Genomic DNA, 26,871 nt, shown 5'->3' with positions numbered 1-26,871 from the left:
AATATGAGAATGAGGAACTGGACGATGAGACTTATCTGTGCCTATGGTCCCACAGAAGGTTCTACTAAGGCAGAAGTGGAGGAATTTTTTGATGCTTTAGAAAAAGCAACTGACACAATTAAAAAGAAAAAGTTTGTCCTTTTTGGGGATCTAAATAGCAGAGTAGGAAATGATTGTGAGACATACAAAAATATTTTGGGAAAATTTGGAGAAAAGAGCAAAGCTAATAATAATGGCAAATATTTTTGGATTTCTGCTCAGGACACGGACTGGTTATTACTAACACCATGTTCCAACATACGTTAAGTGCTGTGAGGACATCATGTTGGAGGCTTAATGGATTTTTTACAACACTCAAAAAGAATTAAAATAGAATTTAATACTTCTTATATTTCGTCCTAGTCACTAGGACATCTACGGTGATTACAAAAACAATTAATGTAACATATACACAAATAACAAACAATACTAAGCCCAACAACGTGGGTGACATTAAAGTCCTATCTAGGTAGAGCGCCCTCTAAGGGCAGTAGTAGGTGGACTGGAATGTAAGGTGGGAACTCTGGTGATCAGTGTTTCCCAAATCATCGGAAGTTTAATGCAACCATATTTATTGAGATTTGGTTGGTTTTTGAGAGCTGCTGCTGCTGCTGCTTCTAAGAAAAGTCTCTCTTTCTTGAATTTGCTGTGGTGGAGCATGGTGGTTTTCTTCCATGATACTCTGTGGGTGGTGTCCAAAACATGGTCAGCCAAGCCTGAATGGCCATAGTTGTGTTTAAAGATATAAGACTTGTGTTCCTCTAGACGGATGGATGCTGATCTGCCTGTCTGTCCAAAGTACGCCAGCTTACAGGAACAGGGTACTTTGTAAACTCCAGGCAGAGAGAGAGGAGGGAGCTGATCTTTCGTAGAACGGATAAGGGTAGCCAGTTTTCGGTGGGGCTTATATGCTGTGTGTAGATTGTACTGTTTTAGTATATTGGCTATTTTTTCAGATGTGCCATGGATGTAGGGTATGGTGATGGCATTCTTAGAAGCAGCAACAGCTCTCAAAAACCAACCAAATCTCAATAAATATGGTTGCATTAAGCTTCCGAAGATTTGGGAAACACTGATCACCAGAGTTCCCACTTTACATTCCAGGCCACCTACTACTGCCCTTAGAGGGCGCTCTACCTAGATAGGACTTTAGTGTCACCCACGTGGTTGGGCTTAGTATTGTTTGTTATTTGTGTATATGTTACATTAATTGTTTTTGTAATCCCGTAGATGTCCTAGTGACTAGGACAAAATACAGGAAGTATTAAATTCTATTTTAATTCTTTTTGAGTGTTGTAAAAAATCCATTAAGCCTAAAACCTAAAAATGTGCACAAATTCACATGGAGAGAAGAGGCTAGGAATAAGAAAAGTCTCATTGACTATGTTATTGTTGATAGTGATGTTTTCTCCCTGGTGCAGGACACCAGAGTGTACAGAGGATTTGAAATTGGAAGTGATCACTATTTAGTCTTCAGCAGGATAAAATTAATTTCATATCGAAAAGAATAACATGTAAGAAAGTTTTAAAGCGAATAAAAGTTGAGCAGCTCTCAGATGTGAACTGTAGACTAAAATACACAAAGATTATTGAAGAAAAAATGAAAGAGTTTGAGAATAGGAATCAACCCTTGGAGATTCAATGGCAAGCCTTGAAGAAAGCCCTGAATGATTCGGCTAGAGAGGGATGTGGTGAGGTTATCTACAAGGATAGAAAAGTTAGAACTCCATGGTGGACACAGGAAGTTAAAGAGGCAGTGAAGGAAAAGAAGAAAAGCATATCAAAAGTTTATGGCAAATAAGTCAGCTTGTGCTCTTAGAGAATACAGAGACAAATGCAAGAATGCTAAACACTGTGTAAAACTAGTTAAACAAAAGTCATGGGAGGACTTTGTCAAGAATATAGAAAATAAATATCAAGAAGGTGGCAAAATATTCTGGAGGTTGATGAAGAAGCTTAGGAATGGAGGAAAGAGTGCTGTAAAAGAAGTTAGAGATGAAAACAGGAGAAAAAGATATCCTTGAAGTATGGAGTAATTACTTTGAAAAACTGCTAAATGAAACAAGCAGTGATGACAGCACAGTTGTAAAAAACACTGACCTAGGCACGCAGTCAGGAATACATATCCATACTTGAAGTAGAAAAAGCTTGAAATCAGAGGCTTGAAATCTGGAAAGGCAGCAGGAGTAGATGATTATTCGACCAGAAATGCTGAAGTATGGTGGTATAAGAATCTTACAATGGCTGCACTGCATAGTTCAGAAAGCGTGCACAGAGGGACGAATTCCCGATGATTGGAGTAGAACTCTCATAGTACCCATATATAAAAAGAGAAATTAAAACTGAATGTGAGAATTACAGAAGTATTAATCTACTGCGTGTTCCTGGCAAGATCTATGCAAGTATACTTGAGAAACGGTTGAGAATAATTGTGGAAGAAAAGCTTTTTGAACAACAAGCTGGATTCAAGCCAAATAGAGGCTGTCAGGATCAGATCTTCACTTTACGACAAATAGCTGAGAAAGCACAGGAATATAACAAAGAACTGTATTTAAGTTTTGTTGATCTGGAAAAGGCATATGACAAGGTGACAAGAGAGAAGCTATTCAAAACGCTACAGTTATATGGTGTCAATGGGGCATTATATCAAGCAATATTTGGTCTTTACTTGAGTTATAAGTCAGCAGTTAGAATTGAAGGAAGTACAGGAAGATGGTTTAATGTTAAATCTGGTGTGAGACAAGGATGTACATTATCCCCTCTATTATTCATTATCTATATGGATCACATTATGAAGGAAAGTGGTATTAAACATGATATAAAAATTGGAGATGTTAATGTCAGTTCTTTGTTTTATGCGGATGTTATACTTCTAAATAAATCCGCTACAAGTCTGCAAGATTCTCTGACAAAATTGAATAACTGTTGTAATAGATATGATAAGAAGGTCAGCAATAAAAATAAGCAGAATCATTAAGTCAACTGTGTTGTGAATGGAGAACTTGTTCCACAGGTTCTCTACTTAGGCACAATTTTTAGTGAAGATGGTAAATTAAATATAGAAATAGACAACAGAATAAGCAAAGCTGATATGGTGGGAAGTCAATTGAATAAATTCATATGGAATAAGAGAGAAATTAGTCAGAACACTAAATTAGCTGTATACAGGACATTGTTTAAAATAGTTTTAACTTATGGATCTGAGAGCATGGTCAGAAGTAAAACACTTGACCAAAGACTAGAGACCGCAGATATGAGAGTCCTGAGAAAGATTATAGGCCTGAACAGATGGCATCAATGGCAATATCATATTAAAAATGTGGATATTAGGAAAGAACTAGACATTGTCAGCATCCAGAAATGCGTTAGCAGAGCTAATCTTAGGTGGTATGGTCACTTAAACAGAATGGACGAGGAAAGATTAGCAAAACAAGTGTTCTCTGCCAGGTTGGCAGCAAAACAACCAAGAGGAAGACCAAGATATAGGTAGATTGATACAGTACAAAGTGCCTTAGACGATAGAAATATAAGATCTGATAATGTTGGAGTCTTGACAAGTAACAGACTGATTTGGAGGAAAATTGTAGATAGGAAGTTAGTAATGATGTAATTTTTTCATGTAGTACTATCATATCCTGTACACACTTTGAGGGTACATGGCAGGAATTTGATGATGATGATGATGAGATAATGAAAATAGGCAGAAGCATTGAAAATATCAGCTGCATTGTGAATGGAGAACCTATAGAACAAGTAAAACATTTCAGCTACTTAGGCATGATTTTTAGTGAAGCTGGTAAATTAAATATGGAAATAGACAACAGAATCAACGAAGCTGGTATGGTAGAAAGTCAACTGAATAAATTTATATGGAAGAAGAGAGAAATTAGTCAAAACACTAAATTAGCTGTATACAAGACAATGTTCAAACAAGTTTTAACTTATGGATCTGAGAGCTGGGTCAGAAGTAAAACATTTGAGACCGCAGATATAAGAGTCCTGAGAAAGATTATAGGCTTGAACAGATGGCATCAATGGCAGTATCATATTAAAAACGAGGATATTAGGAAAGAACTAGGCATTGTCAGCATCCAGGAATGCGTTAGCAGAGCTAATCTCAGGTGGTATGGTCACTTAAACAGAATGGGCGAGGAAAGATTAGCCAAACAAGTGTTCTCTGCCAGGCTGGCAGGAAAAAGACCCAGAGGAAGACCAAGATATAGGTGGATTGATACGGTAAAAAGTGCTTTGGAAGATAGATATATAAATATATGATCTGACAATGTTGTAGCTTTGACATGTATCAGATTGATTTGGCAGAAAATTGTAGATAGTAAGTTAGTAATGATGTAAATTTTTCATGTAGTACTATCATATCCTGTATACCCCTTGAGGGTAATGTCAGGAGTTTGATGATGATGATATATTTGAAATAAGTTATTGGGATAATGTATTTATTTGGATACAGTATTTGGGGAGGAGTTGTTTTTCATTATGCAGTCATTTTCACCCCAGTTGTCTCTAATTTTTGATACATACATTTAGTGATACAATAAAGCTACTTGTTTCTAGCATCTGCAGTATGGTGTTTGTTGGGAATTGGATGTTTTTCAATATATGGGGTCATTTTCATTCCAGTCTTCCAAAATAATAGGCACAGTGAGCAAAAATGTGTTTACTCCTGTGAATAAAAATAAATCCTTTTATGTTTTATGGCAAGTGCACTTGTTGCATTAAATAAAATATTTCCTAATTTCTGCTTTATAATTGTTTGAGGATTTTCTCTCTCATTTTGAATTAAATGTTAATAAAATCATCTTATTTGATATTAACTTCATTGGGTTTTTGTTTCTAGTTTTTTATATGTAGTAAGGGGATGTATTGTTTTTGCAAAACTTTTATTTCGGTTTATTTTTGTTTCAAATATATATATATATATATATAAAATGTGAGCATGTGTGTACTGGGGGTTGCAATGTAAAATGTATATTGTGGATTGTGTTCAGAAAAGTTTGACAAATGCTGCAGTAAGGCATGTGTTGAAGATGCAGATAGATGTTGTCATTTCATGCGATATTGTGTACAAGGAGATTTTTTCCTGTTATTTTCCCTTAAAGAACTTCCACTAACTCAAGGATTAGTGAGATACTTAAGGATTGATATGAAAGACAAGTGCTTTGAGTTTCAAGAACAAAATTAGTCAAGGTTTTCCAGACTTAATTACAGTTGTATCTATTTGATTCTCTGAAATATGTTAACTTCTGCCTTTGCAGACACTTTGTAATTAATGTCAAAACAGATTTGACTTTAAGCTTTTCAATGCATGTATGAGTAAGTAGAAGGGTAATTACAGTTTTAATATAATTTTCTTTATATGTTGTGATTATATACACACACAACTTATCAATAATAATAATAATAGCGTGTGTGTGTGTGTGTGCATGCATACATATATATAAAAAAGAGAAATTTTTGTTTGTTTGTTTTTCAAGCATGTAGCACAGTGAAACACCAAAAATAGGCTAAGAAACCTATTCTACAACAGTCAGTCCTCAACTTACAATGGAGTTGCATTTTCCAATGACCCCATCATAAGACGAAAAAAGGTCATAACTCAGATATCACTATATGAATCATAACGATATGTTAACAGCTAACATGCCTGAATGCTAAAATGTGTAGATCTGTTCAATTATATTTTTAACTAATTTTATTCTTTGTAAATAATAATAATTCCTTTGTAAATAATGAAAAATTAATGTACAACGCTTCTGTGCACTTATATATAAAAAATCAGGTGGAAACACATGGAACAATAGCTTTTCAAAGCTGCTGCTTTATTAAATAGCATCCCCGTGTCTTCTGACAATTCATCAAAAAGACACGGAAAGCTAGGTATTCAACAACAAATTCTTTAAATTTAGGCAATGCAACAAAGCATTCTGAGGATAATTCACCAGATGTATAACTTGTACAGGGTGTAGGCTAATCTTCAGAGAATGACATTACAGGCAGGAGTGAACCTCTTTAAAAATGTATACATCATGTCCAACTTACTCTGAACAGTTTCCCTTATATGCATAAATTTCTGTGCAGCAAATAATTACAGCTTGCAAATTTATTTTCAATTTAACTTTTTCAGAACTCAGTTTCCACTTCTGTTTTCTTTCTCTCTTCATCTTCTGAAACTTTCGATGATTCAAGCTCTACAAGGTCTTCATTTGAGTTCTTCTTCCAACTCCATCTCTTTAACTAGCAGAACTATCTTGTGACTAATTGCTTAGGCTATGTCTTTCTCAAATCCTGTGAATGTAAGAACATATTTTCGGCATATAATTCCAAACAACGTTCATACACTCTGCTGTCACTTCGCTCCATGCTGCATCTGCAAAATATTATATTCCTTCCAAAAAAGTGTGTGAAATAGTGATTCTGTATTCATTTTGACCATCAATTGAATGCAAGAAATGAACATAAACTGGATTGTATATTGGCAAAAGAATTTTTTAATAATAAAAATAAAAAACACCAACAAGTTTTGTAACTTGGCTGTTTGGCTTTGTCACGGCATACAAAAGTGATACAAAATAACTTAAACAGTTTATGAAGGAATAAACCAAATACAAATTTCTGTGAAAGTTTTCTCACCCTTAGTAACTGCAACAGCCTAAGCAAAAGTATTTCTCAAATAATAAGCCTTGAAAACAGTAATAACATCCTACTCATGGGTTGCAGGAGTGAAGTGGTATTTGTGAATATGTCAATGGGATGGTATATGAGTGGTCATAAGAGTCATACGAGGGTTGTTCGATAAGTCCGTGCAAAAATGAAGAAAACATAATTTTTTGAGGACAAACATTTGTTATTTTTCAACATAGTCTCCGCTGAGTCTATACACTTAGTTCAACGATGCTCGAGTTTTTTGATCCTGTTCATATGGTATGATTTGTCCAACTCTTCAAAATAGGCAGTTGTTTCAGCAATCACTTGATCATTTGATAAAAATTTCTTTCCTTCCAGCCATTTTTTCATGTTTGGAAACAGATAGTAGTCCGAGGGAGCCAAATCTGGAGAGTAGGGGGGGGATGCGAAAGGATTTCATAGCGTAAATCGAACAATTTTGCAGTCACAATTGCAGAAGAGTGAGCAGGTGCATTGTCATGATGAAAAAGAATCTTCGTTGTTCCCAAGTGGTTGTTTTTCCTTTATTTCATTATTTAAATAATCCAGCAAAGATGCATAATACACTCTGGTAATTGTTTTGCCTTTTTCAAGAAGTCTATGAAAATTATGCCACAATTAGACGGTGGCCATAACCTTTCCTGCTGAAGGAATGGTTTTCGCTTTCTTGGTGCATATTCCCCACTTGCAACCCATTGTTTTGACTGTTCCTTGGTCTCAGGCTGGTAGTGATGAATCCACGTTTCGTCCACTTTTACGAAACGACACAAAAACTCCTCTGGATTCTGTTGAAACAGCTTCAAGCTGTCCTTGCAACAGTTCACACATTAACACGTTTGATCCAGTGTGAGCAAGCGCAGCACCCATCTTGCAGATAGTTTTCTCACATATAAATGTTCATGTAAAATATTATGTACACAGTCATTTGAGATGCCCACAGCCTTAGCATTTTCACGCACCTTCACTCTTCTATCATCCATCACCATATCATGGATTTTTTCAATAATTTCTGAAGTAGTGACCTCAACAGGGTGTCTAGAATGTTCAGCTCATATGGCTACTTTGAAAGTTACTAAACCACTTATAAACCATTCCAATTGAAGGTGCAGACTCAACATAATGTTTATCAAGCTTAGCTTTGGTTTCCTGAGCCATTTTGCCTTTCAAAAAGCAATGTTTAATCACTACACAAAATTCTTTCTAATCGATTTGTCACAAATCACAGTACTTGATCGATTCAAATGAACACCAAACACAGAGTAATAGATCTATCTGAATGAAACTCAATGTGTGATCCTCCAACAGTTGCCAGCAACTAAAAATAACCTCAATACATACTGGTAGCGCAATCTCTTCAATTTTGCATGGACTTATCGACCAGCCCTCGTATAGTCATATGAGTGGTCATAAGTTGCATGTAAATAATAATAATAGCATGATAACCACAGTAATAAGCTCTAATGAAAAGCATAGATATCTCACAGTGAAATAATTAGTAAATCTGGTTGTTGTATTTACCTAATATTCCTGTTCTTTCATCTGCTTGTTATTGCACACAGTGATGATATGCTGTTAATCTCAGTATGAAATATTTGTGCTTTTCATTCAAGTTTATTACTGTGGTTATTGTGTTATTTGTGTTGTATTTTATGGTTATGCCACAGGTACCTTTAAAGAAAAGTTGCATAGGTTATAAGTCAACCACTGATTGCATATTTGTGTGTGTGTGTGTGTGTGTGTGTGTGTGTGTGTGTGTGTGTGTGTGTGTGTGTGTGTGTGTGTGTGTGTGTGTGTGTGTGTGTGATGAAAAGCACAGATATCTCACAGTGAAATAATTAGTAAACCTGGTTGTTGTATTTACTAATATTCCTGCGTGGTGTGTATACACACACAGAGAGAGAGAGAGAGAGAGAGAGAGAGAAATGTTCATATCACTACAACAAGTAAACACAGAATAATTTATTTATTAAGAATACAAGTAGTTTCATCATAATTACATGGGATTTCTTCAGGTGTGAAAAAATATCAAGATGAAAACATCATCATCAGATCCTTGACATATACTCTCAAAAGAGTGTACCAGGATATTATGATAGTACAACATGAAAAGGTTATATCATTACTAACTTTTTATTGAACTCCAGTATTATCAGATCTTATATTTGTCTTTTTAGACACTTCTATTGTATCAATCCACCTATATCTTGGTCTTCCTCTGGACTTTTTTCCCCCTTACAGGCAAAGAACACTTTGCCTGGATAGTAAAGAAAAAAAACTTTTTTTTTTTAAAAAATACTAAACTTCCCACTTCCATTCTTTTTAAGCAACCATACTATCTGAAATGGTATGAATGCTAAAAATATCAAGTTCTTTTATAATATCCTCATTTTTAATATGATATTACAATTGATGCCGTCTATTTACTTCCCTGATCTTTCTCAGAACCCTCACATCTGTAGTCACCGGTCTTTGATCAAGCGGTTTATTTCTAACCCAGTTCTCAGATTCATATGTTAAAATTAGTTTGAACACCATCTTTTATACAGCTAGTTTAGTGTTTTGACATGACTCTTATTCCATATAAATTTATTCAGTTGACTGCACAAATACCAGATTTGCTAATTCTTTGTCTATTTCTATATTTAATTTGCCATCTTCACTAAAAATTATGCCAAAATAGAAGAAAAAAAAGAAGAAAACTTACAAACATTAAAAGATTAGCATGGCAATAACACCTACAGTATTACTTAGAATTCTGTTACTTCAAATTATTTCTGAGTATGTGCATACTGTTGACATGCTCTTGTTTGCATATCTAGTAAGACACGGGTATGGAAGTTTTTCTACTTGGGCTCCCTACCCAGACCAGTTTCGACCTTTACTGAGGTCTCATCAGTGGGAGCTGAATATACGATTTCTGCATTACTTCAACCTTAGTATCCCCTCTGGGTGATGAGACCTCAATAAATGTTGAAACCAGTCCGGTTTCGATGTTTATTATTTTATATAAAAAATAAATGCTATGCCTTATGGGAAGAGTCACTACCTTCCCATAAGACATAAAATTTTTTATTTTTTTTAATCTCATCTTTGACAACTTTGGTGACAGTTCTGGTCTGTTAACTGGCAACATGAAATGGTAACTGCAATAACAGACAGAACGTGCAAAAATCCAGCTCTACATTATCTTTCTCAACTTTCAGAGTTAAATGTAAATGTTTATGAATAAATATGAATAATTCCAGAAAAAAGAAACAAACTGCACATATGCATATTAAGAAATATAATAACTAATTAGAATTTAACTTAATATCTTAATAACAAATTGCAGTACATTAATTTCTATATAAAAAAAGAAACTGATATGCTTTTACCTTTCCCAAATTCACCCATATGTAATGCACCTTTCATCAACACTGAAAAAGGACTATTATTAGTGGAATGATCCCCTATTTCAGGCCCCATAATTGTAGTACTTCCTCCACCATTGGTCCAAATGAATTTAATAAGAGCTGATGCCAACAGAAGAGTCTGTAAAATCATTAGAACTAATTCTGTATCTATCTTCAAACATTCAAAAAACAGCACAAAATCTGAAAAAAATAATACTTTGCATATTCTTCAAATTTTTAAGTTTATTTATGTAAAGAACTATTTCATAACATCTTTGAAAACCTTCAAATGTGTAATTTATTGCATTAGCTGATGATGATTTATAATTTTGTGAATAAAATAAACATATTAGCTAATTAAAATATCCAGAGTAAAATATGATCTGCATTACAGATAATTTACTGATTCTTGAAAGTATTTTCACAAGTAGTAAGTCTGCATGCATTTTGTGTATTCTGATATTTGAGAGGAAAACTGCTTTAGACTTGTACACATCATCATCATAGAAACATTAGCAATGCACTTTGTAAATGTTGACAACTTCATAACAATTCCCTTTCTTTCTTCTTCCTTATGTAGTGAAGTAGTCAAGTTGCAAAAATTGTTGTGTATACTTACACAACAAGCATCACATAAAATTGATGTATTATGTCTTAGAGTGAGTTCTTAGGTGCACAATTTGTAAATATTTGCTATTTCTGTACGAATAATTTCCTCTGCTCCAGTTTTGCACCCACATGAAAATAACCATTCCTTATAGCTTTATATGATAGATTGTCTGATTGTTTGAAATTCAGGGTTTACCAATTTCAGCTCCTTATTTAAATTAAGATAATAATACAATTCATGAATTAGAACATAAAGAACATTACATACAACCATCAAGCATATAATGGACATTAATTTATAAAAAATACAGCAAAAACAGTGTATGTTACTACACTGTTTTCCTAAAGAGAAAACTGACCTGGCAGATAACTGTAGAGTTGTGCAATCTACTATATTTCCTAACTTTAGGCTATGGTTCCCTTTGAAAGTAACTTTTTTTTTTTTTTTTTTTTTTTTTTTTTTTTTTTTTTTGCATAATGAAAACAGAGACTCTCCAAGGTAAACCTTTTCAATGTTATTTAAAAATCCACATAATTTTAATACTACCAGCTACCAACATACTAAACAGAATACTGCCAAACATAGCAAAATGCTTAAAAGACAACTACAAAGCAATTTTCTCAGGAAAAATCCTTGAACAACCTACACCATAAAAAAAGTGTCCACAGAAGTAATTAATTAAACATTCACATGTGGCGCAGCAGAAAATATTTATTTTACAAATATTTATAAAATAAATATTATTTTCTACTGTAGCATGTGTTAAGGTTTAATTATGGAAACTCCACACGTCTCATCATACAAGGGAGGGAGGGAGGGAGGGAGGGAGGGAGGGAGGGAGGGAGGGAGGGAGGGAGGGAGGGAGAGAGTGCGCGCGCACACATGTTTACTAGATTAATTCTGGTAGACAGGCTTATACATTGGTTACTCATAACTATTATTTTTCATGAAATAACAACGTATACTAAAATATCAATTATAAAAACTTATTAATACTTTCCTACATTTTGGCAATATTACATTGCCATCGTCAGGAATCATAAAAAGCAACGATATGTGCATGCAGGCACTAACACTGGGCAAATGAGACTGAAGAAAGGCAACCAAACTCAGGCCTAGGGTCATAAATGGCACTCCCCCCACCCTAGTGAGCTAAACTGGGTAGTCTTGGGAACATTGCTGGTCTTTGGTGGAGCAGATAAGGGATGCCAATTTTCTGTGTGGTCTGTAAGTGGTTGTAAGATTGTATTTCCTTGGATTTTTGTCAGTTTTTTGGATGTGTCCCAGATATATAGAATGGTGATAGACCTTGAGGAATCTCTGCTCTGAATAGGAGGATGGAGGGTTGTGGTTAGAGGGTTTTAATATTTTGTAGATTTTTGGGGGATTGTTGCCATTGGCTAAGAAAGTGTTGAGAATATGATCAAGTTCAGTAGTTAGGGCACTGATATCAGATACCAACATACAGCATTTTTATAATTTTATAAAGGATTTTTATAATTCCATATTGTTGGGAAAGGGGGAGGGGTGTTCTCAATTTGGTAAAGAATGGTCAAGGAGTACATGCATTAACAAAATACATATACATGTAACTTTCTATAGTAAACTTCATTATAATGAAAATGACTGACAGGGACAGAGGAGTGTTAAAATTACAACTGGCACAGACCATCCGTGATGTGTTCCATAGTGCCAGTAACACCATGGTGAGCACTAATACCGTATGAAAAAGAACTCCATTTACTGAGTTTCTACAGAAGAGCAGCGGCATACAAACTGAAACATCACAACCACAAACAAGGTGACTTGTCTAGCTTGGTGCAAAGGGCATGTGAACTGGACAATTGACCAGTGGAAAACAGTCGTCTAGAGTGATGAATCAAGGTTCACCTGTTTCCAGTCTGATGGCAGGGTGTGAGTGTGGAGGCAGTCTGGTGAACTTGTTACCACAGTGTGTTGTACCAACAGTAAAGTTGGGTGGTGGAGGAGTAATGGTGTGGTGTGCATTCAGCTGGTTTGGAGTGGGACCACTGGTTGTTGTCCGTGGTTCCATGAAGCAGCTCAGTACCTTGATATTCTGGATAATCAGGTGTTGCCTATGTTGTGAAGTTTTTATGGAACGGACCCATGTCACTATCAAGATAACAATGCCCATTGCCACAAAACTGCAGCTGTTACGGGATGGTATGAAGAGATGGATGTTAAACGACTGCCCTGGCCTGCACATATTCCTGACCTCAACCCCATCGAACACTTGTGGGATGAACTGGGATGAATGCACATCCTTGATCTGTCGCTGAACTAAGTGCTGCTTTGATGGAGGAATGGAGACAAATTTTACTTGATGTCTGCTGCACATTGGTGGAAAGCTTCCCTCAAAGGATGAAGGAGGTGATCAAGGTTAAAGAAGGACATACCCGATATTAGAGTTCACCCGCTGGTATCAATTGTAAATTGATAGTGTCCAGACAACTGTTGGTAGATAGCGTACATCTCAAACTGGCTCAATGAAGAAGCACTCACAACCAGCTCTAGCAATTCATTCCATCCATTAACCATCCAGCAAGCAAAAAATCTAGTCCTAACATCCTTGATAAACACATTTTTACACATTTTCATGGGTGATAACCCCTCATTCTCTCCCTTCCTAACATATATTGAAAGAAGTCTTCCGTGTCAATCCTATAAAACCCCTTTAACAACTTATATGCTTCTATCATGTCTTCTCCTTTTTACCTATCAGCAAGTTTTAAGGCCACAGACCTTCAATCTCAGAGGGAACATTTCAAAGACCTGCCACAAGATTTGTCACTTGCCTCTGGATCGATCCTTTCCACCATTTCTTCAACCCCACAGAATTTGGGTGACTGGATCTCTGCACAGTAGTCAGATGTGGCTTTACTAAAGCCATATAAAGGGGAACAATAACTTCTCTACTTCTGCTTGTTAGTGTTCTTCAACAATCACATAATCTGATGTGCTGTTTTGGCTAACTCTGCAACATGCCCTCTCAACTTCAACTCTCTATCCACAATCTCCCAGTCCCTGTCCTCATCAATCTATTTTTTAAGTTACCCTGCAGGATCTCTACATTGCCTTCATTTACTATCACTCTTTCCAGCTTTGATTCATCAGAAAACAACTGAATATTTCCCACCAAATCATTTCCTATATATTTCTGTCGTACAAATTAAACAACAGAGTTAAGTGGGAGATGAATTTCAATGCCCAGTGTAAAACCGCTTCCTGCTTTTGAGAGACCTGAAGTGGCTTGAAAATATTTTATATTTGGTCTCTAGAGGAAGATTTCTGAACCAAGTAAAAAATAAATTTAAAAAATGCAAAAAATATATAAAATTCATAAATAAATAAATCTTTAGCCCAGCCACAGTACAAATGTACTATAGGTTTACATATAACCTCTCATGGGTGGAAGCCAAATTATAAAAGTACTGAGTCCTGCAGTACACCAATAGACACCTACCTTCTCCTGGACTCAATTCTTCTATAAACCACTCTTTGATATCTGTCCATCAGCAAATCACCAGATTCATATCCATACCATTTGCAAGTTTATGCCATAGAATTCTAGTGGAATCCTGTCAAATGCCTGTACAAAATCTAGCAGTATCACTGAGTAGCCATTTCCCTTATCTAACTCCATTGCCATTTTATTATAAAAAAGTAAGCAAATTACCCTTAACAAAACCATGTTTTGCCTTATAAAGTATCATATTCATATCCACCCAGTCCTAAATTCTGTCTTACAAATTTCTCCAAGAACTTAACTACCATTCCTCAGGACCTGATTGGCCTATAATTTGCTATTTTGTCAAGGAGCCTCCTTTAGACAGTGTGACTATTTTGTCCTCATTCCACTCTGTTGCCACCTTCCCAGTACTGAGACTTAAATTAAATAGGTTGATCAGAGGAGCTGATAATTATCTGCATATTCTCATAATATACAGGCCAATAAGTCCACTAATCTCATGACCGTGTTCACACTGAGGTTCTGCAATATTCTAAACACCTCTATTCTCCCATCAGCCAGTCACATCAGAAATTGCAATATTATCACCTTAGATGGTACACCCTTGCAAAATAATCATTTGGTAATTTGACTATTTCATTTCCTTCTGTCCTCACCATCAGCACTTTTTAAATCCTTCCATAGGCATTTTGTAATTCCTCCTTTATAAAATCCTTCATAAAAGATTACTTTAGTAATACATTTATTTCTCCATCTGTGGTTATTTTATACAGAACAATGTATAAGAATATACAGACATTAAAAGAAAAATTAAGCACTTTGGTATTATTTATTATATGTCTTTTGTTGGAGAGGATGAAGTCTATTTCATTATAGGTTTGTCCATTTGGGTTTCTCCAAGTCCATTTTCAGATGTTTTACTTCTTGAAAAAGCTGTTCATAATAAAGAGATTATTTTTGTCTGAAAATTCAATAAGTCTTTCTCCTCTTTCATTCCTCTGTCCAAATCCAAATCCAAATTTACTGATGGAGTTCAGATGGTCATCACTGCTTCCAATCTTGGCATTAAAGTCACCCATTATAATTATGTAGAATTATTTAATGTGGATTTTAATGTTTCATAGACATCTTCTATCTCTTCATCTGGATGGTCCATGGTTGGGGCATATATTTGTATAATTTTCAGTTGATATCTTTTATTTATGAAGAAATAGTCCAGCTATTTTTTATGTTATTTTATGAACAAACAGGACATTGTCCTTGAGTATTTTATTTATTAGAAATCCTACACCACCAGTTGAGTTTCTTTCATATTCACAGTGGTAGACTAGATGTTCATCCTTTAAATGCACGAGTTTCTTCTTTCCTTCTTATCTCCGATAGGCCCACAACATCCCATTTTATATGGTCCAATTCTGTCATCAGTTCTTTCCATCTATCATCATCATCCTGTAGAGATCTGCAGTTATATGTTCCTACTAATATCCTTCTGTCATTGTTCATTGTAGGTGGTCTCACTGTAGATAGTCTTGAGTGAGTAGAGATAGTGGAGACTAGCACATTTTTCAACCTAGACCTTCTGCCTAAGTCCAGGACATGCCCCTTTTTAAATAATACCAAAGTGCTTAATAGATTCAATACAGGAAGTGACCACAGACTAGTAAGACCAAAAATATGAATCAATAAAAAATGGGAACAGAATAAGCTCATAAGAAAGGAGTCCAATTTAGTGAATCTACAAAACCTCTACCACAAAAAAGCTGTTATAGAGAATCACTCAAAAATGAACTAGAAAAGTTAAACACAGCTGCTACCATCGATGATGCTAATGAAATCTTAACAAAATCTCTCTCTTGAATTGTGCACTAGAAATAGGTGTAAAAAGGCACCAAAAAGAGGAAAAACTAAGATAGGAAACCTTGGATCTGATGAAGAAAAGAAGAAATATGAAAAGAAGTTTGAACGAGACCAATAAAATGGAATATTCAGAAATTTGCAAAACTATATGCAAAAAGATAAAAAATGAAACTAGATCATATAATACTAGAAAAATTAAAGAAACAATAGTAATATGAAGGTCCTAAGATGAACATTATCAGTTGGAAAAGAAAATAGCTACTGTAAGAGGAAAAAATGGTGAACTTATAAAAAATAGAGATGCAATAATCAAAAGAATTCAGGAATTTTATACTGAACTCTATGAAGACAAGGACTGAGACATCCAAGAATCAACTATGGATAACTCAATTGAAGAAGAAATCAATGATGCTGAGATCTTACAAGGTGAAGTGGAAATGGCACTGTGGGAAACGAAAAATGGAAAGGCCTCAGGAGAAGATGGAATTATGGTAGACTTCTTAAAACTGGGAGGAAGCCTTGTCATCAAACTGTTGACCAAACTGTTTAATAAATGCCTAAAACAGAGAAAAATTCCAAAAAATTGGAACAATTTACTCCTAATAATAATTTTTAAAAATGGCAATAAGGAAGAAATTAAAAACTACAGACCTATAAGCCTACTCCTCACCATATATATAGTCTTCACAAAAATTATAAATAATAGAATAAAATCTAAACTTGAGGGAATGCAATCTTGTAAACAAGCTGGATTTAGGAAGAATTATAATACTTTGCAACATATTCACACATTAAGACAGCTCACTGAAAAATCAATTAAATACAATAAATCCTTGTGTCTGGCCTACATAGACTACGAAAAAGTTAAAACATCTGCAATACTAAAAGCTTTGAAACCCAGGGAACTGAGAAACCATATATTGAAACACTAAAACATATTTATAATAATGCAACTTCTGTAATTAAATTATATAAAACAGTAAAAAGTTTCCGATACAAAAAGGCATCCAGCAAGATGATACTATATCTCCCAAACTATTTACAGGTGTATTAGAAGTCTTTAGAGGCCTTGATTGGGGAACAAAAATAATAAACATATTTTTTGAAAAAAGGCTGCATCATCTGAAATTTGCAGATGATGATGTCCTAATAGCAGATAATCTTGAAGGTCTGGAAGAAAGACTAAATGGAGCCTCCAGAGTAATTGGATTAAAAATAAATAGAGAAAAAACAAAAATAATAATGAATAAATATATAAACCAAAGTTGCCTCATTATGTTACCTCATATGTATATTTGGGCCAGTTGTTATCCTTTGAGGATTGCCAAAAAACGAGATTGAATGAAGAATTCACCTTGGATGGATGGCTTATGGGAAAATGAGAGACACTACTGAAATAAGAGAGCCAAAAGGCTTCACTTCGGCGATGCACAATTATTCAAATTAAGTGGATATTGAATCCAACATTATTTCAAACCAAATAGAGAAACTACAATGGTTTCATGCAGAATATATAGATATAGAAACTATAAAAGTTTCGGCAAATCCAAGCATAAGCAAACCTTCCGTAACAGGGGCAACTCATAGTAAAGGTGGAGAAACTGATCACTATCCTTAGTATTTCCCATAATGTAAAACACATCTCCTAGTGGACATGTATGATGTTATACATTATGGGGGTGGGTCACTACCCAGACCAGTTTCGACCTTTTTTGCGGTCTCGTCAGTGGGAGCCAGACACAGACGTATGTAAATACTCAGGTTGTAGTGATGCAGAGCTTATACTTTACACATGAGTAGCCAAAAAAGGTGTCACATCACAAAAGGTGTCACATCACGAAGAATTACTGAAATAAGAGAGCCAAAAGTTTTCACTTCGGCGATGCACAATTATTCAAATTAAGTGGATATTGAATCCAACATTATTTCAAAGCTGAAAAGAGAAACTACAAGAGTTTCATGCCAAATATATAGATATAGAAACTATAAAAGTTTCAACAGATCCAAGCGTAAACAAACCTTTCATTTCCTCAGTGAGAGGGTGCAGCACCATGTCCTTCCAGTTCTCTCTGTTGGTGGCTCGAAACCGGTCTGGGTAGTGACCCCATTCCATAATGTATAACATCATACATGTCCACTACCAGATGCGTTTTACGTTATGGAAAATACTAAGGATAGTGATCGGAACTTGCTCCACCTTTACTATAAGTTGCCCCTGTCATGAAAGGTTTGCTTACGCTTGGATCCGCCAAAATTTTTATAGTTTCTATATCTATATATTCGGCATGAAACTCTTGTAGTTTCTCTATTCGGCTTTGAAATAATGTTAGATTCAATATCCACTTAATTTGAATAAATGAGAGACATATTCAGAAGTGATATCCCTATGAGTATAAAAAGGAACGTTTTCGACCAGTGCATACTTCCTGTACTAACATATGGGGGAGAAACATGGACTTTAACAGAAGCCCTAAACAAAAAGCTAAGAACAACGCAACATCGCATGGAGAGAAGTATGCTAGAAATAATATTAAGAGACAGGAAGACAAATACCTGGATAAGATTTCAAACAGGTGTCACGGATATCATTAAAATACATTAAACAGGCTAAGTGGAGATGGGCTGGGCCATATTGCCAGATGCAATGACGGGAGATGGACTAGAAAAACAACAGAGTGGAGATCAATGGATGGAACAAGGGAAGAAGGTGGAAGGAAGAACTAGAACAAGTTGCAGGAGCAAGATGGATGGGAGAGACTTTTGTTCAGCAGTGGACAGAACCAAAAGGTTGAAGAAAAGAAAAACTGAAATTCAAGGGCAACTTTTTTTTCACACCTTTATTAAACCACCTACGGAGAGGTCTGATGCCCAAGTTAAAGACAATAAAAGAGGATTTATTCTGATTTTTCTTTATGACTATTATTTTTTTTTATCTGGAAGCAATTGCACAGCTGCTAAAAATACATGATAACTAATATTTAAGGAATTGACAGCGTATACTAGAAATATAGATTAAATAAACTTTAATATATACTTTCCGACATTTTGGCGAACGTCACGTTGCCATCTTCTTGGGAACTTACTAAAAGACACGTGCACACAAGTACTAATAACAGCAAATGAGACTGAAGCTAGGAAGCTAGCGTTTCCTAAAGTCCTGATGGTGCCCCCTGGTGGGCTATATTGGTAGTTCTTGGCCTTTGGGCTGAAGTTCTTCTGATAAAAGTTTCCCAAATTTGGGGCAGTTTCATGCATCCAAATTTGTTGAGGTTTGGCATATTCCTAAGGGCCGAGGCTGATTCCATGAATAGTCTTTCATACTTGAACTTGCTGCGGTGTATTACTGTGGCTTTCTTCCATCTTATTCTGTGGCGAGTATCCAGAGCGTGGTCTGCAAGCCCAGAGTGGCTGTACTGGTAAAATCGGATGTAATCCTTGTGTTCTGAGATTCTGATATTTGCTGTCCTGCCTGTTTGGCCAAAGTAGGACAGTTTACAGCTGCAAGGGACCTGGTATACACCAGGTAGGTCTAGGGGAAGTGGTTGGTCTTTGGTGGAGCGGATAAGGGATGCCAGTTTTCTATGTGGTCTGTAACAAGTGGTCAAGTCATGTTTTTTTAGGATTTTTTTGATTTTTTTCCGAGGTGCCTCTGATGTAGGGAATCGTGATAGATTTAGAGTAATCTTTTTTGTGAAGGGGAGGGGGTGGTGGGTTGTGGATAACTGGGTTAAGTATTTTTTGGATTTTTTGGAGGGGGTAGCCGTTGGCTGAGAAAGTGTCACGGATGTGATTTAGTTCAGTGGTTAGGGCTTGATCATTAGAACAGATTATTTTTGCCCTGTTGAATAATGTTTTAATAACTCCATATTGTTGTGAGGGGGGTGGTGGGATTGTTGGTGAATGTATCTGCCTGTATGGGTGGGTTTTCTATAAACTGAGAAAACCAAGGTTCCATCAGGTTGGCGGGTGACTAGTGTGTCTAGGAAGGGGAGGTTATTGTTTTCCTCTTTTTCCAGGGTGAATTTGATTCTAGGGTGTTGGTTGTTCAAGTGTGTTAGGAAGGAGAGGAGTGAATCCAGGCCATGTGGCCAAATAGCGAAAACTGTCACTTGTTACAGACCACATAGAAAACTGGCATCCCTTATCCGCTCCACCAAAGACCAACCACTTCCCCTAGACCTACCTGGTGTATACCAGGTCCCTTGCAGCTGTAAACTGTCCTACTTTGGCCAAACAGGCAGGACAGCAAATATCAGAATCTCAGAACACAAGGATTACATCCGATTTTACCAGTACAGCCACTCTGAGCTTGCAGACAACGCTCTGGATACTCGCCACAGAATAAGATGGAAGAAAGCCACAGTAATACACCGCAGCAAGTTCAAGTATGAAAGACTATTCATGGAATCAGCCTCGGCCCTTAGGAATATGCCAAACCTCAACAAATTTGGATGCATGAAACTGCCCCAAATTTGGGAAACTTTTATCAGAAGAACTTCAGCCCAAAGGCCAAGAACTACCAATATAGCCCACCAGGGGGCACCATCAGGACTTTAGGAAACGCTAGCTTCCTAGCTTCAGTCTCATTTGCTGTTATTAGTACTTGTGTGCACGTGTCTTTTAGTAAGTTCCCAAGAAGATGGCAACGTGACGTTCGCCGAAATATCGGAAAGTATATATTAAAGTTTATTTAATCTATATTTCTAGTATATGCTGTCAATTCCTTAAATATTAGTTATCATGTCTAACCAGCGTATAAGCCTCTCAACAAGCTAAAAATACAGAAAAGTTAAGCATTTGTCATAAAAATGCAAAACAATAAGAAATTCAGACACATACCTGTTCTGTGTGTTCTTTTGGCTCAAAATTGCACAACAATTTATACAAATGTAAGACAGGTCCAACTTCTAAATTTTTAATAAGTGGTGGGAGTAAATCAAGCACTTGTCGACTGCAATGTTTTAATTGAGCAGCTGACCAAATAGCATCTATATGATCATTAGTAATGCAACTCTCCATAGCCAGAAAGTTCAGAATAATGTGGCTTTGCTTAATAATCTGTAAATAATAATAAAATCTGTAAATCTGTAGTAATAAAAGTAAATAATGACATTAACTTCAAAAAATCATTAAAACACATACAAAGAATTTTCTTTTTCTTTTTACATATTCATATGCTATTTAACAGAACATAATTTTCTATGGGATTTTTCAGAAACAGGCACAATACCATGGACTAATTTAAGATCAATAAATTCAAATTAGAACTCTTGTTGAACTGACATAGTTTTTGCTGGTACTCTTTTTTTACGTGACTTCCATCCAGGAAATCTCTCTCCTGAACTTCCTAGAACATCTAAATAATCAACATCCAAACATAAAATTTATGGCTGAGTTTGAAGCTAATGGTTCTCTTCCTTTTTTTGGACATCAAATTGACCCGTTCTTCAGAGAAATTAAAAATCTCGATTTACAGAAAACCTACCCACAGCAACAGATATCTCCACAGTCAATCCCATCATTGTCCTCCTCAAAAGTTTGGAATCATTTCTACATTAGGATATTGTGCTTACTCTCTTCTTGATGATGAGATAGAACTTAAAAAATAACTAATTTTCTCAGGTCTACTTTTCAACTAAATGGTTATTCACAAAAAACAATTAACAAATTCCTATTAAATCCACCCGCTCGCAATAATGGAGACACCAACAAGGTGAAAGGGAATATTTATATACCATACATAAGCTCTGTCTCACCCAAATTGGCCAAGGTTCTTAGGAAATACAACATAAGAACTTTATTTACTCCATTATTCAAATTAAGGGGATATTAAATCCCACATTGTTTTAAAACCGAATAAGAAACTAATGCAAGTTGTCCTAGTATGTAGTACAATCTCAGGCAACTCGTTGCAAAGGTGGGGAAAGTTCTGATCGCTAATCTTGGTATTTTCCATAATGTAAAAACACATTTCCTAGGAAATGTATGCTGTTATTACATTATGGTGGGAGGTCACTACCCAGACTGGTTTCAGCCTTTTTTGAAGCTTCATCAGTGAGTAGCTAGACCAAATAGATACCAAAGGGTATAGCGAAAAGAACTTATATACTTTGCTATACGAGTTGTCAAACAGGTGCAACCATCAAGTTACTTAAATATAAAGAGCCACTAGGCTTCATTTCGGCGATATAAACATTATTCAAATTAAGGAGATATTAAATCCCACATTGTTTTAAAACCGAATAAGAAACTCAAGGATTGGAATCAGAGAGTTTCATGCTATGCTGAATATAGTAAACTATAAAAGTATCGGCGGTTACTAGCGTGAGCTAATGCAAGTTGTCCTAGTATGTAGTAAAATCTCAGGCAACTCGTTGCAAAGGTGGGGAAAGTTCTGATCGATAATCTTGGTATTTTCCATAATGTAAAAACACATTTCCTAGGAAATGTATGCTGTTATTACATTATGGTGGGAGGTCACTACCCAGACTGGTTTCAGTCTTTTTTGAAGCTTCATCAGTGAGTAGCTAGACCAAATAGATACCAAAGGGCATAGCGAAAAGAACTTATATACTTTGTATACGAGTTGTCAAACAGGTGCAACCATTAAGTTACTTAAATATAACCTAGTTACTTAAATATAAAGTTACTTAAAAATGAAGCCTATTGGCTCTTTATATTTAAGTAACTTAATGATTGCACCTGTTTGACAACTCGTATAGCAAAAGTACATAAGTTATTTTCGCTATACCCTTTGGTATCTATTTGGTCTAGCTGCTCACTGATGAAGCCTCAAAAAAGGCTGAAACCGGTCTGGGTAGTGACCTGTCACCATAATGTAATAACAGCATACATTTCCTAGGAAATGTGTTTTTACATTATGGAAAATACCAAGATTAGCAAACAGAACTTTCCCCACCTTTGCAACGAGTTGCCTGAGATTGTACTACATACTAGGACTACTTGCATTAGCTGATGCTAGTAACCGCCGATACTTTTATAGTTTACTATATTCAGCATGAAACTCTCTGATTCCAATCCTTGAGTTTCTTATTCGGTTTTAAAACAATGTGGGATTTAATATCCCCTTAATTTGAATAATGTTTATATTGCCAAAATGAAGCCTATTGGCTCTTTATATTTAAGTTTATTTACTCCTCTTCTAAAAATCCACTCCTTAGTGAGCCGTCCAAAACCTAGACAAATCCATCCTTAAATATCCCGTTGTTTACCAGATTTGGTGCAAATGTGATATACCATACTTTGGCCAAACAGATAAATCGATCGAGTTATGCATTGAGGAACATAAGAGAGACATCAGTTACAGGAGAATGTGAGCCAGTGCTTTGTCTGGTCAAGGTCTGTTCTCGGCCGATTCTAATGAAGAAAAACTTATTGCTATTTACGTCAAAAATATCAAATATCAACAATATTATGTCTTGCAAAGTGGGCGGTGGCCCGAAAAAGTTTGGGAACCTATGTTCTAGACGAATAAAAGCAGATCTTCTGGTTTGTCCAAAATAAGATAACACACAAGAGCAAGAAATCTGGTGTAGCTATCTTAGTTACAGGCAGATCATCTGATACTATAATAACATCCAACACTCTTGTATCCGAATTCCCTCCCATCACATTCTGCTTTAAGTAATTCTCTCTCAGTAAGTGTATGAATTCCATTTTCTTCCTGCCATGTAATCTTTCCTTCTTCCAATCTATATCTACAAAGTTGAATTCATCCATAATAATAACTCATCTTGCACTTATTGTACTAATCTGATGATGCATGCCTTCCACATCATCCCTAGCACACTCTGGCCTATAGCAAAAAACAATTTTATATTTTGTCCTATTGACGTCAATCTCACACCAAATTGAATCAAAAGAAATGCCATCTGCCCAACCAACTCCTACTCTTGTTGGATGGAATTCATCTGCTGTCATCAGCAGTATTCCATCCCCTGTTCTGGCAGTCATTAATGGAAAAAACCATTAATGACTGCCAGTCATTAATGGTTTTTTCTCCAAAGTGTTTTTTTAATGATTGATATAAAATTTTGCTGAATATTGCAGCTCTCTACACCTGTCCCTATTCATTGCCTTGGTTGCTTAGCGGGTTATGACCTTGCTTGGATGTGCATTATTTAAACAAATTAAAAGAACTCTTGGAGTGGAAAAGATGGCATGAAGATTTCTAAGAATGAGTTGCCTATTTTGACAAATGTAGCAAGCAACCAATACTATCTTTAAAAATGAAAACATTTTATCACATTATCAACTATGAAAATGGTTGACAAATGAAAATTAATCAATATAAGATACCATTATAGCCAGAATTCCAACAAAAATTTCAGAAAACTTTTCTGTGTCTGAATTAAGAAAGAACACAAATCTATCATAGGATTTCTGTACAGTAAATTTACTTATATCTGCAATTTAAAAAAGTATAGAGAAAACAAGTAATTCATTGTCAAGCTGAGAATAATTATAAATATATATGTAAAATATAAATTCATTAATTTCACAAAATAAATGAAGCATTAAATCCACTTCTCAATTGACACGTAGCTTTCTTTTATTTGAACAAATTTTAATAAATATATATCATATTAGTTCTTTCTTTCTTTCAAGGTTATATGGTAATGAACATTCATGACAGAGAATACATGGAGATAAAAGCACATTTGAGCAATTACTTTACTTACAATTAAGAAAATAATACTCTACGTTCTGATCTCTATATCAAGGTCATCAACATAAATATGAAAGACACAAGGCTACATGAACTACACAAAAGTAAGCTAAATCTAACTGCTTTGTTAATCGTTTACACTAGTCTGACCTCTGGTGAAGAAAAATAAATATAAAATAATTTAAAAAATAAAAATATTTTATACATAATAATAAACAGGTAGTTAAAAGAAATAAATTACAGTGGAACTGCATCAAATGCATCTCTAAAATTCATTAAGTTATTTTGGTTTTCTTGTGCTGGAGTTCTGTCATCGTGTCTGGATGCTATATGGATTGCAGGTGGCTCCTGAAATTACTAATCCATCATTCTTGTTGAGAGTGAGTGATTAATTAGCATCTCACAAGCCTTTTTTGTATTTTCTTTCAAACGGGTTTTGGTGCAGTGTAGAGACTCAATGCCTTTCCAGTTAATTTTATGTCACGTTTGTTGTGCTTGGTCTGACAGGCCTTTTTTACCATAGCAAAGAAATTTAATGTGGCATTTGTGTTTGTCTTTTCTTGTTCTAATTGTGCACACTGTTTCCCGTATGTAGGGTAAATAAGTTGTAGGTGCACTGAATTTTATAAACCACCAGGTGGGCAAGGAAGGGGATCTTTGTATTTTTACTTTTAAATACATTTTTATTTATTTTATTTATTTTTACTTCATCAGCAGTTAAGCTAGTTAAACAATTAACAAAGCAGTAAGATTTAACTTACTTTTGTGTAGTGTCATGCAGCTTGTCTTGTTCATATGTATGTTTTTCTGATGATGACAATATAGAGGTCAAAACATCGAGTGTTATTTTCTTAATTGTAAGTAAAGTAATTGCAGCAGCAGGCTAGAATAGTCACAACTCTTGTAGGGAAAACAAAGTCTGAGTATCAAAAGAAACTGGCTCTGCGTGCGAAAGACAACCCACAAGAATTCTATCGATATGCTGCAAGTAAAAGAAAGAATGGGTATGAAAGAATAACTCTTCTAAATGCAGATGGAGTAAGGGTTACAGATGCAGAAGACGTTGTTCAATGAGTGCATATTTTGTTAAAAGCTATCAACCTGGTGTATGCAATATTGAGCTCACTGCTACCTCTTCACTGGATGAAGAAATTCAGGTTATGAGGGCAAGGTATCGGAGCTGTTGCACAAACTGAATAAGAATTCAGCAATAAGGACTCGTGGAATATCAGCATGTGTGCTAAAAGAATGTTCAGCTGAACTGGCTATTCCTTTGACCAGGATGTTTAATATGACTCTAAGAACAGGGAAGTTCCACAGGAATGGAAAAATATATGGTAATTCCATTCCATAAGGGTGGTGCAAAGAATAATGTATCCAACCATTGACCAATCAGCATCTCACGAGTGGTGGTGAAGATTTTGGAAAAATTGGTTAGGGCTTGCATTCAGAAATAGGTTGACAGTGAATCTCTACTTTGCAATGCGCAACATGGGTTTACTAAGGGAAGGTCATGTTTTAACAACTTGCTCACATTCTATAACAATGTTACCATTGAACTAGACAAGGGGAATGGATACATTATGATACTTTTGGATTTTGCTAAGGCTTTTGACAGAATGGTAGACTGTTGCATAAATTGGAGAATACAGGTTTGGATTACAGAATATTAGTGTGGATAAGAGGATGGCTGACTGACAAATATCAAAAAGTGGTATATGGAGGATGTGAGCCTGCAAGATTTAAGGTAACCAGTGGTATACTACCACAAGGATCAGTGTTTGGTCCACTGTTATTTAAACTATACATTAATGACACTGGGAAGGATTTGACAATTGACATACTGATTATGTAGGGGGTAATCAGAAATGCTGCTGATATGCAGTACATGAAGAATGATTTGAATAGGCTAGAATTGTGGGCATGGGAAAATGAATGTCAGTTCAATGTCAGGAAATCTAGTCATGCATTTTGGTGTGATTAGATATCCAATGTCATATTATACACTATCTAATCAAAAGTATCTGGACACCTACTCGAAACTGTAATCAGACTTTCCCTGTGACACGCTTTCCAGTAGTGGACATTAATACGGGGTGGGTCCACCCTTTGC

General features: G+C 35.5%; 1 protein-coding gene across 1 annotated transcript in view; it reads right to left on the bottom strand.

Moving 5' to 3' along the window:
- Positions 1–26,871, bottom strand: part of puf (ubiquitinyl hydrolase 1 puf) — a 1,013,305-nt gene that overhangs the window by 894,183 nt on the left and 92,251 nt on the right. Inside the window, exons 8-9 of the mRNA XM_090399560.1 lie at positions 20,909–21,127; positions 10,095–10,251 (exon numbers count right to left, since the gene is read on the bottom strand). Of these exons, the coding sequence (XP_090255686.1) occupies positions 10,095–10,251; positions 20,909–21,127 (376 nt within the window). The remainder of the gene's footprint in view (positions 1–10,094; positions 10,252–20,908; positions 21,128–26,871) is intronic.

The sequence above is a fragment of the Typopeltis vanoorti genome, chromosome 10 (genome assembly GCF_054136105.1).
Source record: "Typopeltis vanoorti isolate ZY-2024b chromosome 10, IOZ_Tvanoo_1.0, whole genome shotgun sequence".
NCBI lineage: Eukaryota > Metazoa > Arthropoda > Arachnida > Uropygi > Thelyphonidae > Typopeltis > Typopeltis vanoorti.
Note: the sequence above shows the minus strand (reverse complement) of the source record. Positions and strands in the feature narration are given on the sequence as shown.